Source organism: Salvelinus alpinus, chromosome 18 (assembly GCF_045679555.1).
Source record: "Salvelinus alpinus chromosome 18, SLU_Salpinus.1, whole genome shotgun sequence".
NCBI classification, from domain to species: Eukaryota; Metazoa; Chordata; class Actinopteri; order Salmoniformes; family Salmonidae; genus Salvelinus; species Salvelinus alpinus.
In genome coordinates, this window is record NC_092103.1 from 41,895,869 (window position 1) to 41,909,739 (window position 13,871).

Here is a 13,871-nt window from a genome sequence, read left to right on the forward strand (position 1 = left end):
TAAAAGTGATTGCTTTTGATATAAAAAGCTTAACTGCATTCCCAATGAACACTAGTTTGAAAATTCAAACATATATTTTATGGAAAACAGATGTATGTTTCTGGATGATGCTCCATACTGCCTTGTTGACAACATGACCAAGTGCCGCAGATTACTGTTCGGTTTAAGAAGGGTGCTCCTCCCTAACCGCTTTTTCCCGTTCACGTCAGGTGCCTCAGACCGGTGCCCCGCAGCTCAACATAATCCAATCCTCACAGTTTCTCTGCATCTAGAGTGATGGTATGACCCAGACGATGTTTATAAGATGGAAAAATGATGTTTTACATATTTGTTTTATGTGGGCTTCGAAGGACAGAGAAGGATCAAACTTGACTCCTTGGTTGGAGGTGACAGAGGACAGGTGGATGATCTGGCAGTTGATTGTAGGACAGATGTTTCCAGCACTGATGACCTGCTTGGGTGTCCCAATAAGCATAGCCTCAGTCTTGCTACTGTTCAACTGGAGGAAGGTCTCTGTCATCCATGCCCTGATGTCCTCTAGGCAGCTGCTGAGTTTTGCTCGGGCAGAGAGGGTGTCCGGTTTGGTGTGTTAATGTAGACCTATCGTCAGTGGAAGATGGAAGATGATGTTATAAATTAGTGGAAGTTGATGAAGCATGTAAATTAAAAACAGGATATGCCCCAACACTGACTGACCCCTGTGGGATGCCGCATGTAACTGTAGACTCCTCCCATCTGGACTCACCAATAGTGATGATACACATGTTGCTTCCTACCTTATTATAACAATTAAATGCAAAAACATTTCACAGCATATATTGTTCTCACATATTTGCATTATTTAACAACATAAATCATAAGAATTTGTGGTTTTGAGTGGATTATTCCTTTAAGTGAAATCTTCACCCACCAGGGGCACTTGGCCATGCAAAACGAACGCCACCTGATAATCTACTCTTCGCTTAAAGGTACAATATGCAGAAATCACTTCGCCATTTCCTGGTTGCTAAATTTCTAGTTCCCCTAATTTCAGTTTATGTGACAAAACAAGTAATTCATAGTGTAGAGAATCATTGTACCATCTTAACCGCTGTGAAATAACTTTTCAATAACCAAAAATATTGTATTTTCAGCTGTTTGAATTTGGTGTACAAAACCAAATGTAAAAGATTAAAACAAAACTTAAGAGATGGAATTATAGGAATAGCACACATAGAACAGATATACCGCTTCTTAGACTTGCTTTCACTGAGAATGACAGTAGGGTCCCCAAAAAGTTACATATTGTAACTTTAAAATTAATCATTAAGTTTTCCACATTTTTCAATCATAAATAGTTCACATACATGCTTCTTTGATACATGACACAGAGTACAAGGAGTGGAATGTTACAGAGACTAGCAACCAGGCTAAATTATCACATCTAACAGTGTGAATCTATATTGTAGTTTCATTCTTATAAGACTACAATCTGGGAATTTTCTGTCAGATGAGGCTCCTGCCCTCTAGTGGGAAAATAATGTTAGGTACAGAAGAAAAGATAGGTGGGGATAGGAACTCAGGGCCACCTTCAGTTGCAGATAGAAATGCCATGAATAGAGCCAACATGATTTCTTGGTCTTTATGTCAGACAAGCATGTTCGTTCTACATTGATATTTCTATCAGAACTTTCCAAAACGCTGTGTCTTGCTGAACGCACCACTGGTCACACTAAAATATTTGCCCAAGTGAACAACTGATCAGGGATAAGCTCTCCTCGGCCCAGAGATGACCTCAATCACCAAGAATCAAACAATTAAGCTGATTTTGGACCCTTGTGTTTCCTCTGCACCATGTTCAGTTGCCAGATGGTCTCAAATGTTGCAGATATAAATTGTATCACTAGAGCCGACATGATTCCTTATTGTACATGTTAGAGAGGCATGTTTGTTCTACTACATTTTTCTATCTGAACGTTCCTCCAGGTGATTGACATGACCTAACACACAACGTGACCGGAGCAATTACCCTAATTGCCAATCACAACATGGACTACATCGATTTTATAGCGCTTCTTATTTACACATTTTGTCTGAGTTGTTGAAACAAAGATATTTTCACAGTCCCCACGTTTCAATAAAAAAATACCAGGGCGAAATAATTACTAATATGGATTAGCCACATGTAAATGAGAAAGATGGGAGGTCACATTAAATAGTAATTACTCACTTACTCGGCCATAAAAAGCTTTCTAGTTTTATATAAAAAATTATATTTGTAAATCAACATTTCATTTGATATGACCTTTCAATGATAAGTAAATAAATCCCGAGCAGTGGTTTTATAAAATGTTTTAATAAAAAGTAACACCCCTTTTCTTCCTTGATGCCCTCGCGCCGTCCAGCTGGGTTTTTATGAGTCCGCGACAAGCGCGCTCTCTTTTTGACGATCCACAACCTTCTGCCACGTGGAAGAACATCAAGACGCTGCGGGAAAGCGTTTCGACAATGTACGGAGTTTAAATATTATTTTTTCTCAGTGCATCAAAATGCTTTCATGTTTGTAATGATTGCAGACATATCTTAAGTTGATTATCCGTTTAACTAGTTATCTTCTTTATGGGTTAGGTAGAAGACCGCTAGGTTCGTGTTGGCTAGGTAATTAGCGCCATAGGAATTGTAGCCACTGTGTAAGCCATTTTGGTGTTAACTAAAAAAAACTTTGCAGTTAGACGAAGTTATTACTATATACATCATACAACCATTCTCATTTTGTTTTTATTTTTGTTGCCGTTTGGGACATTTTACAGATTACTTATTTAAATATCTCTACATAATGCTATCTAGCTAATGTTACCTAGTCAAGATGGCGGGTATTTCGCTTTTTGTCCCGAGACTGATTAGCTTGTTCAACTAGTTAACTAGGTTAACATTAGCTTACTAACTAGCTACATTTTGTACATGACTGGCTAAATTTTAAAGAACTAAATGGTCAGTTGTGTAACTAACTTTAAATGTTATCTAGCTCACGAACATTACTGAACTTTGTTAGGCATGCTTATCTAGCTAGGTAATGTTTTCTTTACATTTCGAAATCACGTGTTGGGCGAACTTGGTGAGTTAATGACCGCAGACAAATGGCATGAAAAGTAGTTAACTAGCGTTACTTACTAGCGGCCTAGATGGGAGCTGATTTACTGATATCACTGCTTATGCATGACTAAAGTCATCTTCCAATGTTCATTTGATGCCATTGTACAGTATTGGGAAAAAATACGTGTTTTCTGGTGGCTCTATAACAACCTAGCTAATTTCTTGCAATGTCGTTCTGTGCTTTGATTTTACTTTCTCAACAAAGTACAGTAGCTAGTTAGTCAGTGGTCACTTGTTTTGATGGAAAATACTCTAGTAGCGCTAGCTAACTAGAGAACCTCCTAGAAGCGTTCTGAAACATTGACTACTAAAGGTGTGTTTGTAAATTATACATTGAGTGTCTGAGTGCGCTCTTGGGCATTTGTAAATTCAGTGGTTTGGCTCTCGGAGCGTTCAGAGCGACGGTTCAGAGGTTTGGCTCTCGGAGCGTTCAGAGCGACCGTTCGTTCAGCTGTTTCGCTCTCGGAGCGTTCAGAGCGACCGTTCAGCTGTTTCGCTCTCGGAGCGTTCAGAGCGACGGTTCAGCGGTTTCGCTCTCGGAACGTTCAGAGCAACGGTTCAGCTGTTTCGCTCTCGGAGCGTTCAGAGCGACCGTTCAGCGGTTTCGCTCTCGGAGCGTTCAGAGCAACGGTTCAGCGGTTTCGCTCTCGGAGCGTTCAGAGCAACGGTTCAGCGGTTTCGCTCTCGGAGCGTTCCGCTCTGGATGAGGGGTTGGATTGATCCGAGCGTTCTGACCTCACAACTGCAGTCAAGAAACCAAGCTAACTTGTTCCAGACACAAATGAGAGAACACTTAACGCATACCATTTTACTCGACCAAATAGAGCTGGTTAGGCTGTTTTCATGTTATCCAGAACGTTGCTGATAGCAACACGGTTATATTTAACAGGTGTTGGATATTTGTACATCAGTTATTATGCACACTCGAAGTTCTGTGAAATTTAATTTACCGACACACCCTAAAATGTAGCAAGCTAGGTAATAGATACCCAGGTGCAGTTAATTGACTTTTGGCTTTTCTTAATTTCAGAACCACATTTGTAGATCATGGACAACTGGGATGAGGTAAATTACTCTAAACCAGTAATTTGAGCTGTTATGCTTTACATATTAGTGGAGTCAATAGTTAACCAAAGCTTATATTGTCACTACTTGGTGTGAAATGTATGTGTAATATTGGCAGTTATCAGCATATGTGAATGGAACGTTTTCATATATATATATATATTTTTTTTGTACTTTGCAGGTTACCACAAGTAATGGTAGGTTCATGTAATTTGTTTGGACTAGCTGGATTCCCTTTGCAAAATGGACACATGTTTTCTGTAATAGCCAGGTAGCATCCTGTCACTTGGATGCAACTTGCTTTTTCACGGGTGTTGTTGGGAAAGCCTTTAAACAAAATAATCTATTAATGGCTGAGCTTGAATGGGTTTTTGTAGAAAGTGGAATGAGCTCGTGGACCAGTGGTGGCCAAAGTTCCAGTTTTGGGAGACCGACTGGTAGGATTGTGCCATTATATCCATTAGCTAACTTGCAAGAATTGAAACAATGTTAAAAAGATTTGTGATCTCTACAGATAATAAAGTCAGCTCCTGGAACAGTGGAGGTGATGGTGGCTTTGGTGGCGGCAGAGGAAAGTTCTTTAAAATAAATGTATCTTGGTTCTTATTGGGGGGGGAAATATCACTGTTCTGAGTTATTACTGTACTGACTTGAAATTCTTCCAATTTTTACTTACAGATAAAGTCAGCTCCTGGAACAGTGGAGGTGATGGTGGCGGCAGAGGCAAGTTCTTTAAAATAAATGTATCTTGGTTCTTATTGGGGGGGGAAATATCACTGTTCTGAGTTATTACTGTACTGACTTGAAATTCTTCCAATTTTTACTTACAGATAAAGTCAGCTCCTGGAACAGTGGAGGTGATGGTGGCTTTGGTGGCGGCAGAGGCAAGTTCTTTAAAATAAATGTATCTTGGTTCTTATTGGGGGGGAAATATCACTGGTCTGAGTTATTACTGTACTGACTTGAAATTCTTGCAATTTTTACTTGCAGGCCGAGGGTCCAGGGGAGGAGGTGGAGATTTCAAGAGTTTCTCTTCAGGTGCATAGTCTCATAATTATTTCATATACATTTTATTTGATGTAATTCTTGCTGTGTAAAATTGAGTATTTACTCAAGACGTATGCCTAAGGCGTCTTGGGGGAAATTGTTTTACAGGTAATATATATATATATATATATATATATTTTTTTTTTATGTATATTGCCCTCTGTCAACAGGAGCTGATAAGAATGGGAATGAAGGTAGGTGACTGACTTGATATTGCAGCTCAAGACTGCGTTTGAGCAAATTGTCACACTGCGATCAATGAATTTTGGGATAGAATGCACAGCTCAGAATATTTACTGTCATGGGGATAGCACTAAAAATAGAATAGAGGCATAATACTGTTCAGGGTATTTGATCAATTTCAGAGTTCCAAAATGTATTATGCTGGTGCCGCTGGCATTTTGAGGTTCTTCAAATGTCTTCGGCATGACTTTATTAAATCATACCTCAAACTGTATTAACATTGATGTTCTTTGAATTGGAACTGTTCTGTACAGATAAAGGCAGCTCCTGGAACAGTGGTGAAGGAGGCTTCAGGGGAAGAGGCAGAGGTGAGACTTGTGGTTCCTTCTGAAATAAACAAATTAGAAAAAATATTTTCTGGACAATTAACTTTCTGGAACAATTTGGGTAATTGCATGACTCTTAATTGTGAGTTATTCTCCCTAAATGCATCAAATTGTTGTCTCAACAGGGGGCGGCAGAGGATCAAGGGGAGGAGGCATCCGAAACGGTAATAGGAGCTATTCTTATCCTCTAGTTCTTATGCTCCACATTGTCATTTCTCTTGATGAGCAGAGTCTTAATAAACATTATGCCCCTGATTTTAACATGTTTCTTGAATATTCTCTTATCCATCTAGCTATTGAATGTAATGGTTTACACGTGGGTTTTGTGAAATCTATTTTTTGACAGGGGATGATGGCAATGATGGCGGTATGTTGGTTTTCATATTCTCTACACGCAAGAAAATTGAATTATTCTAGATGGCTGGCTCAGTTTGAACGCTCTCGTTGTCCTCCCAAGTGTTTCTGCATGTCTTTTTGCATTCAAATAAATTGAACATGCTCTTGTCCAATATTAGTGACAAAAAGGTCAGGTAGACTATCAGTTAAGAGCGGGCCAATTTAAAGGTTGCTGGTTCAAATCCCAGAGCCGACTAGGTAAAACAATCTATGTACCCTTGAGCAAGGCACTTAAACCTAATTGCTCTGAATACGTGTGCTAAAATATAAATATGGAGTGTTAACATTTTTGTGGATGGTGTCTAGACTAAGTTCTAGTTCTCATTATTGAAATGGTGATAAGCTAATGAAATCTATCATGCTGTTTTATGGCTCTTTTTTTGCTCAAATCCTTCACTTTTCAGGGTTTGGAGGTAGCCGGGGAGGCTTCCGATCAGGTAAATCAGCACCTCACTTACGGAAATTCTAAAATATTCCATCAAATACTGACTTGAAATCTATCCTCAGTCTTTTACCAGTGAGTATCATTCAAAAATGCCTAGTTTATGGCAATGCAAAAATATTTTTCAACATGCACGCATTTTGCGTACTTGCACGCAATTTGAGGTGTAAGTATGCTGGTGTGAAAAACGACCATAAAATGGGCTTCTAGTTGGTACATTGTATGATTTTGACCACAATTCCATTTAGGCTCAAACAAGATTTCTTTGTTGGCTGCATTGTTTGATATTATTGAAGACTTGGTTTCAGAAAATGGTAGCTGTAGGGGGGAAAAAGACAACTGCTTCAAAATGACTCTGGAATTCCCCTCCTACCCAACCTTATCCCTTGTTTGTACATTTAAACTTTTTTCTAGTTAGCTACTGAAGAGCAGCCAAGTTACCCATATCACCTATCATTCCTTCTGAGGCAGCCTTTTGTCAACATTAGGCAAAGTGGGATTTGCCTATGATTTGAGCAGTGTTGCTGACATGGCACTCAAAAATATTCAAGGTTGTCAAGTCTGTATTTTCTTCATGCTTCAAATCAGTTGAAATGCTTGAGGGAAAGTTGTTGCTAACTATGGTTTGTTTCAGGTGGTGGTGATGGAGGAGGATTTGGCGGAGGAGGTAATTTAGGGCCCTATACATTTTACTTTTCCTAAATTCTGTTTTCTCACTTCCCCTTCAGGTTTTCTCACTCATTCACTTTAAATAGAACATCAAATAGTCATTTTTATAAGTCCATAATGCCTAAACCACATCAGGAGGTCTAGGACAAATTTGATGTTTATATTTGGGTATAATTACCCTTCAATTCCAGTGTGCACCTAGCAAGAGGCACTGTTTTTGAAAACACACCAATGGAGTTTGCAAAATAAAAACTCAGTGGCTTGATTAAAATCATATGCCAGGTAAGCATAGGCTACTTTGTAGTTTAAGAAAACCTTTCCATCTACCAGAAGACTTTTCATTAGCATCAATACAAATGACTAAATAATAATAATTCATTAGCATCATCACTAACGCCTACACAGTGATAGATGTGTGCACCGCACAGACGGGGAATTATTGTTGCTTCAGAAAGTTGCAGGAAATGCAAATCACTGACTCATTCTGTTCATGTCTTCTGATTTAACTTTAGCAAATACATTTTTAATACATATTTTTGTTCAGTATAAATGCAACAAACCATTTCAATGATTTTACAGAGTTACAGTTCTTAGGGAAATAAATACATTTGGGCCTAACCTATGGATTTTGCATAGGAGGGCATCGGCCCGCCCACTTGGGACCCAGGACAAGCCACTGGGGTGCTAGACGCAGCCAATCAGAAATAGTTTATCCACCTAAGGGCTTTATTACAGAAAAAAATTGTCATCACAGTCTGCATGGTGATGTGGAGGTCCTGGGCTGGCATGGTTACACTTGGTCTGCGGTTGTGAGGTTGGTTGGACGTACTGCCATATTCTCTAAAATGACGAAGGTGGCATATGGTGGAGAAATTAACCTTTCATTATTTGTCAACAGCTCTGGTGGATAAAACTGCAGTCAGTATGAGACATCTGTGGCATTGTGTTGTGACAAAACACTTCTTAGTGGCTTTTTATTGTCCCCAGCACAATGCGCACCTGTGTAATGATTAAGCTGTTTAATCAGCCGGTTGATTATCCATCCATCTGACAGGTGTGTGGCATATCTTGGCAAAGGGAGAAATGCTTGCGAAAAGACAAGTAAACCAGTTTGTGCATCATTTGAGAGAAATTAGCGTTTCGTGCATATGGAAAATTTCAGAATTTATTTTCAGCTCGTGAAATATTGGGCCAACGCATTACGTGTTGCGTTTTATTTTTGTTTGTTATAGTTAATTACATTAGATTCATTACTTTGTTTCATATTGTTGCATTCTGTTTTGGTCTGGATTCTGCTATTCCATCAGTGTTATTTTTGCATTGCGGAGATTATAGAGCCGTAGTAATTGGCCTTGCATTTACGAGATTGAGTCACAGCGAGCCTTATTGTGAAACTTCCCATGTCTTATCATTCCAGGTTATCGTGGACGAGATGAGGAAGTTTTCTCTAAAGGTTCCGTGTTTTCATTTGTTACTAATTCATTTCCTTGACCTGATGAATACTTTTACATTTGAAAATGTCTTTATGTGAGATTTTCACATATTTTAGGATCAACCACGGATGGGGAAGGTGGTGGAGATGGTGGCAATCCAGGTTTGTATGTTATGCAAGTAAGTGTTTTGTTTGACTATGTATACCAGTGATCATCAACTAGATTCAGCTGGGGGGGGGGCAAATAAAACCAGGCCTGCGCCTCCAGTTGGGGAACCCTGATGTATCCCCTACAGAAGACTAATAAAACATAACTTCCATGTTTTTCTAAACAATACTTAAAGGGAACCATTGCATATTGTTTTTGTTCCATGTAACTTATTAATGTAATTAAACATCCTCTGAGTGGTGCTACAACTACTTCGGTCTCGTTTCAACGTTGACGACAAGAAGGCTGCTGCTCTTCTCTTAACAACATTCAGTTGCATCCGAGATGTTCTTTCACTGGATTCTTTAATTAAATACTTCAGAAGGTGATCCCGTTTTCATAACCTCACTCTACCACCAGGTCCCCCAAAGGTGACCTACATACCTGAAGCCCTTTGTGAGGAGGAGTCGTCTATTTTTGCTCATTATGAGTCGGGCATCAACTTTGATAAGTACGATGACATCTTGGTCGATGTCAGTGGCAGCAATCCGCCAAAGGCCATCATGGTGAGTGCCTTACTGGTGGCTGTGTCCTTAAAGTGTTAATGGGTAATTTTATTAATCTCTTTACCTTCACAACTGAATGAACTTACCCAATATTGGTTGCATTGTTAGAATGAACAAGGAAAAGGTTAAGATGTTGGGATGGCCCCAGAGTTGCACTTGCAACATAAATGCTGGTTTGTCAAATAAACAGATGGATTGTTGTATACTGGTTGTTGTATTCAGGTATTGGTAAATGGCAATGTTGCTGTGATTTTGAAACTGACTAAGCTATTATCCTCTCAGGGTTTTGAAGAGGCTGCCCTGTGTGAATCTCTGAACAGGAACGTCAGTAAGTCTGGCTATAAGAAGCCCACCCCAGTGCAGAAGCATGGCATTCCCATTATCGCTGCTGGCCGGGACCTCATGGCCTGTGCCCAGACTGGATCTGGGAAAACGGTGAGCTGAACTGAACTGAATCTAATTAAAATTCCTTATTTAGCAAGCAGTGTTAATCCCCTTTTTCTTGTAGTTCAAATACTAGCATGTGAAATGGAGCTCCGGTCGTATCTGTCACCCAGGTTAACCTACTCTGGTATAAATCAATAGCGCTTGTGTTGGCCGCCATGTGTAAGCCAGAACTGCCTTGTGTACCAACTACGCAGTTCTCTGTCCATGTACGAGATCTGAGTTAAAAGTACGTGGAAATTAATATGGCCTGAACTTATTAAATGTATATCACACTCGCACAAATGCGACCAGTCATTTTTCGTATTTGCATTTAATTTCTTTCACTAGCAAATACGAAAAATGACTGGTCGCATTTGTGCGAGTGTGATATACATTTAATTCTGCGTCCCATTAGTTGTATTTTCCACTTAACCTTACGAGGATCACGCAACCTGAGACTGTGATTTGATACATGTCACAAAAAGCATTACCTAAGTATAATCGAATATAAACATCTTGGCATTAAATGGAGTCGAGAGTTTAGAAGACTGCGCGATGAAGAATTAATGTCTGTTATTAGCTATTGAGGCAATGCTTCTAAAATGCCTTTGCACTAGATTTTTGCGAGTTGAATCTCCAATTTGCTGTGCGTGTCTGGTACTCTAAAAAGTTGGACAGGGTTGGCAGGTCTGGTAAGCCTGTGGGTAGACAAAGTATTTTAACTTTTGTTGTTGTCCCCCAGGCTGCATTCCTACTGCCCATCCTGCAGCAGCTGATGGTGGACGGCGTGGCAGCTAGTAAGTTCAGCGAGGTCCAGGAGCCAGAGGTTATTATAGTGGCCCCAACCAGGGAGCTGATCAACCAGATCTACATGGAAGCCAGGAAGTTTGCCCATGGGTATGAAGTTATGTTCACTGCATATTCGAAAGGCAGTATGTTCAACCCCTTTCACCCCACCTGCACTTTTCAATAGTAATAGTGAAAATGGAGTTGGATGCAAATCTAACTTGTTCTTATTATTGCAAAAGTTAAGGTACATTTTTTTCAAGATTGGTATGTTAGGGGGGGGGGGGATCCAATGGACACTGATTCTGGAGACTTTTCCACTGTCTTTTGTAGTACTTGTGTGCGTCCAGTGGTGGTTTACGGTGGCATAAGCACCGGTCACACCATTCGCGAGATACTGAAGGGCTGCAATGTGCTGTGTGGGACTCCAGGAAGACTGATGGACATTATTGGCAGAGGAAAGGTAATCGGTGCTTCAATAACAAACGCATATTTGAATCCAACCTTGTAGTTGGCAGCCGGTTGAAGCCATCTGTTAACATAGTCGTTTTTAGAAAATGAATATACGGCCTCTTCTGTCTACTTCCCCCAGATTGGCTTGAGCAAGCTGCGCTACCTGGTGCTGGATGAGGCTGACAGGATGCTGGACATGGGCTTTGAGCCTGCGATGCGCAAGCTGGTGGGGTCCCCAGGCATGCCAGCTAAAGAGGACCGCCAGACCCTTATGTTCAGCGCTACCTACCCCGAGGACATCCAAAAGTCTGTCTCCCACACTCCGCCACAGATAACTGAGATAAACAATGCTTTTAAAATGAACGTTGAAATATTTGTGCAGCTAATGTAAAGGATAATGCAGTAGAAAGAGTTATGGCACAATTTCTAAATGGTAGTTGTGCTTTTTAAATGAGAAGGGTGGTCACCTGATGCCTTGTTGTCCTGTGGTGTTAAGACTGGCTGGTGACTTCCTGAAGAAGGACTATCTGTTCCTTGCTGTGGGCGTGGTGGGCGGAGCCTGCAGTGATGTGGAGCAGGTCGTGGTTCAGGTGACCAAGTTCTCCAAAAGAGACCAACTACTGGAGGTCCTGAAGACTACAGGTACCCATCAGCACCTCGCTATATAACTGTCAGCACCTCTCATGCAAACGCTTCAACCACTTTCCAGTACACCGAATTGTCTTCATGTTGAAGGGGATATTCTGCCTTCACAGGGTCTGAACGCACTATGGTCTTTGTGGAAACCAAGAGGCAGGCTGACTTTATCGCGACGTTCCTGTGTCAGGAGAAGGTTAATACTACTAGTATTCACGGGTAAGGGACTGTCTTCAAGTGATTTAACCCATAGTCATTGCTAGTTGGGCCCCAGATTACCTTGTGTCTTGTTAGTCTTTGTCCAGTTGTATGAAGTGTTAGTTGGTATTTATTGTGTTATCAGTGACCGTGAGCAGAGGGAGCGTGAACAGGCGCTCGGTGACTTCCGCTCAGGAAAGTGTCCTGTCCTGGTGGCCACCTCTGTTGCTGCCCGTGGACTGGACATCAAGGATGTCCAACACATAGTCAACTTTGACCTCCCCAACAACATTGATGAGTACGTCCACCGCATCGGGAGAACAGGTCGCTGTGGGAACACCGGGAGAGCTGTGTGTTTCTTTGACCCGGAGGCTGACGGCAACCTGGCACGCTCCCTGGTCAAAGTCCTGTCTGGGGTAAGTGATTTCACACTCCCTGGTCAAAGTCCTGTCTGGGGTAAGTGATTTCACACTCCCTGGTCAAAGTCCTGTCTGGGGTAAGTGATTTCACACTCCCTGGTCAAAAGCAGCCTTTAAAGATGGATCGGCGCCACTGTCCGTCCCAACACATTTGTTATTGTTTTGTGGATGAAAGTGTTTTATAAAAAAAAAAAAAAAAAATGAAGTACATATTCTGCTGTTCTAGTGTGCGTGCAATGTTGTCTGAGAGGGGATAATGTGTTTGCAGTTACTTTGTTGTAAAATCCTGAAAGGACGGGAATTTTCACCATTAAGGATTCCAGCTTTAAGGCCTGCTAGCAAGTAAGGCAAAGCTGACTTTGAACTAAAATAAATAAAAAATGTATTCTCACTGCAATTACTTTTCACAGGCCCAGCAGGAGGTGCCCAAATGGCTGGAGGAAGCTGCCTTCAGTGCTCATGGCACTACAGGGTTCAACCCAGGTGGGAGAATCTTTGCCTCCACGGATAGCAGAAAGGTATGGATCTGGAATAGGTTGAGTGCTGTTATTTTCCATTGAACACTGTTTAGTGGCTGGCTACATGTTTAGTGTTGTCATTGTTGACACAAGATGAATCTCTTGACCGCAGGGTGGCTCTTTCCAGAGAGATGGGGCAAGTCATCTAGCTGCTGCCCTGAGCAGTGGCGCAGATGACGACGAGTGGGAGTGATGAGGCACATCTGCAATTCTTTTCGTTTTTGTGTTTTCAAACTAAGTCATGTTTTGGTTCAAATGTAACTTTTCTTTTAGTGTTATCTTGTTTAAAGAAAATAATTTTGCTCTGCTTGATATTTCTGGAAATGTGTATAGTCCTGGATATGGGAAACCGATTAGTCAACCACTGGTTAAAATCTGTGTGCTTGAGGTGAAACTTCACAAATTAATGTTCTAGCTATTATTAGTGCTTCTGGTTCTTGTGGTTTGAATTGTGACGCATCACTTTGAACTTATTATTTTCCTCTTTCACCCAAATGTTTTACCTCGTTGAATATGTGCCATTTACACCCTCGTGTGTTTTGAACTGAACTATTGAGTAATGCGTGTCTGTCCCCAAATAATACCTGTAAAGCATTGTATTTCTGTAAGGATTCTGCATTTAGATCTAACTGGTTCTGTTAACCAGTCTGAGTTGACCCACGTTTTCGATCGCTTGTTGTAACTGATGTACAAGAGTGCTTATGTTGTATAAAATATTCATGGCATTTTGTGCCAGGCAAAATTAGCAAATACATTTGATTTACTTGGTTTATTCATGCAGACATTTGAAATATGGATGAAGGCAGATTTTATTCAAAATAAAGAATGTCTTGGATAATTTGCCTGGCTTGTTTATTTTGTTTGCGCTATTGCCGATTTAAAGCTCTGAGTTAAGTTTCACTTGTAAAATCTAGCTGAGTGCTTAAATTCGGTCCCCTGGCATTCATCCTGTTTCCTCATTTCCTGTCA

General features: G+C 40.7%; 1 protein-coding gene across 5 annotated transcripts; it reads left to right on the top strand.

The window, feature by feature from the left end:
- The first annotated feature begins 2,353 nt into the window (after window positions 1-2,353).
- On the top strand, window positions 2,354-13,742 carry ddx4 (DEAD (Asp-Glu-Ala-Asp) box polypeptide 4). Of its 5 annotated transcripts, none has more exons than XM_071351354.1 (25): window positions 2,354-2,489; window positions 4,163-4,197; window positions 4,379-4,394; window positions 4,575-4,634; window positions 4,712-4,766; window positions 5,026-5,081; window positions 5,188-5,235; window positions 5,415-5,438; window positions 5,742-5,795; window positions 5,939-5,977; window positions 6,160-6,180; window positions 6,614-6,646; window positions 7,286-7,318; window positions 8,738-8,773; window positions 8,870-8,914; window positions 9,321-9,466; window positions 9,749-9,901; window positions 10,635-10,789; window positions 11,012-11,141; window positions 11,271-11,437; window positions 11,628-11,773; window positions 11,887-11,986; window positions 12,111-12,381; window positions 12,795-12,902; window positions 13,015-13,742. In XM_071351354.1, exons 2-25 carry the CDS (start codon window positions 4,180-4,182, stop codon window positions 13,093-13,095), a joined length of 1,995 nt encoding a protein of 664 aa, XP_071207455.1. In that variant the 5' UTR covers window positions 2,354-2,489; window positions 4,163-4,179; the 3' UTR covers window positions 13,096-13,742. The 5 variants fall into 5 exon arrangements, with proteins under 5 accessions (XP_071207455.1, XP_071207458.1, XP_071207457.1 ...); XM_071351356.1 differs by lacking the exon at window positions 2,354-2,489 and adding an exon at window positions 2,546-2,637; XM_071351357.1 differs by lacking the exon at window positions 4,575-4,634.
- Window positions 13,743-13,871: the final 129 nt, after the last annotated feature.

Coding starts and splice junctions, on each gene's coding strand:
- ddx4 (XM_071351354.1), top strand. Junction 5,978..6,159: donor GGGAGGAGGCATCCGAAACG/GTAATAGGAGCT, acceptor ATTTTTTGACAG/GGGATGATGGCAATGATGGC. Junction 8,774..8,869: donor TGAGGAAGTTTTCTCTAAAG/GTTCCGTGTTTT, acceptor CACATATTTTAG/GATCAACCACGGATGGGGAA.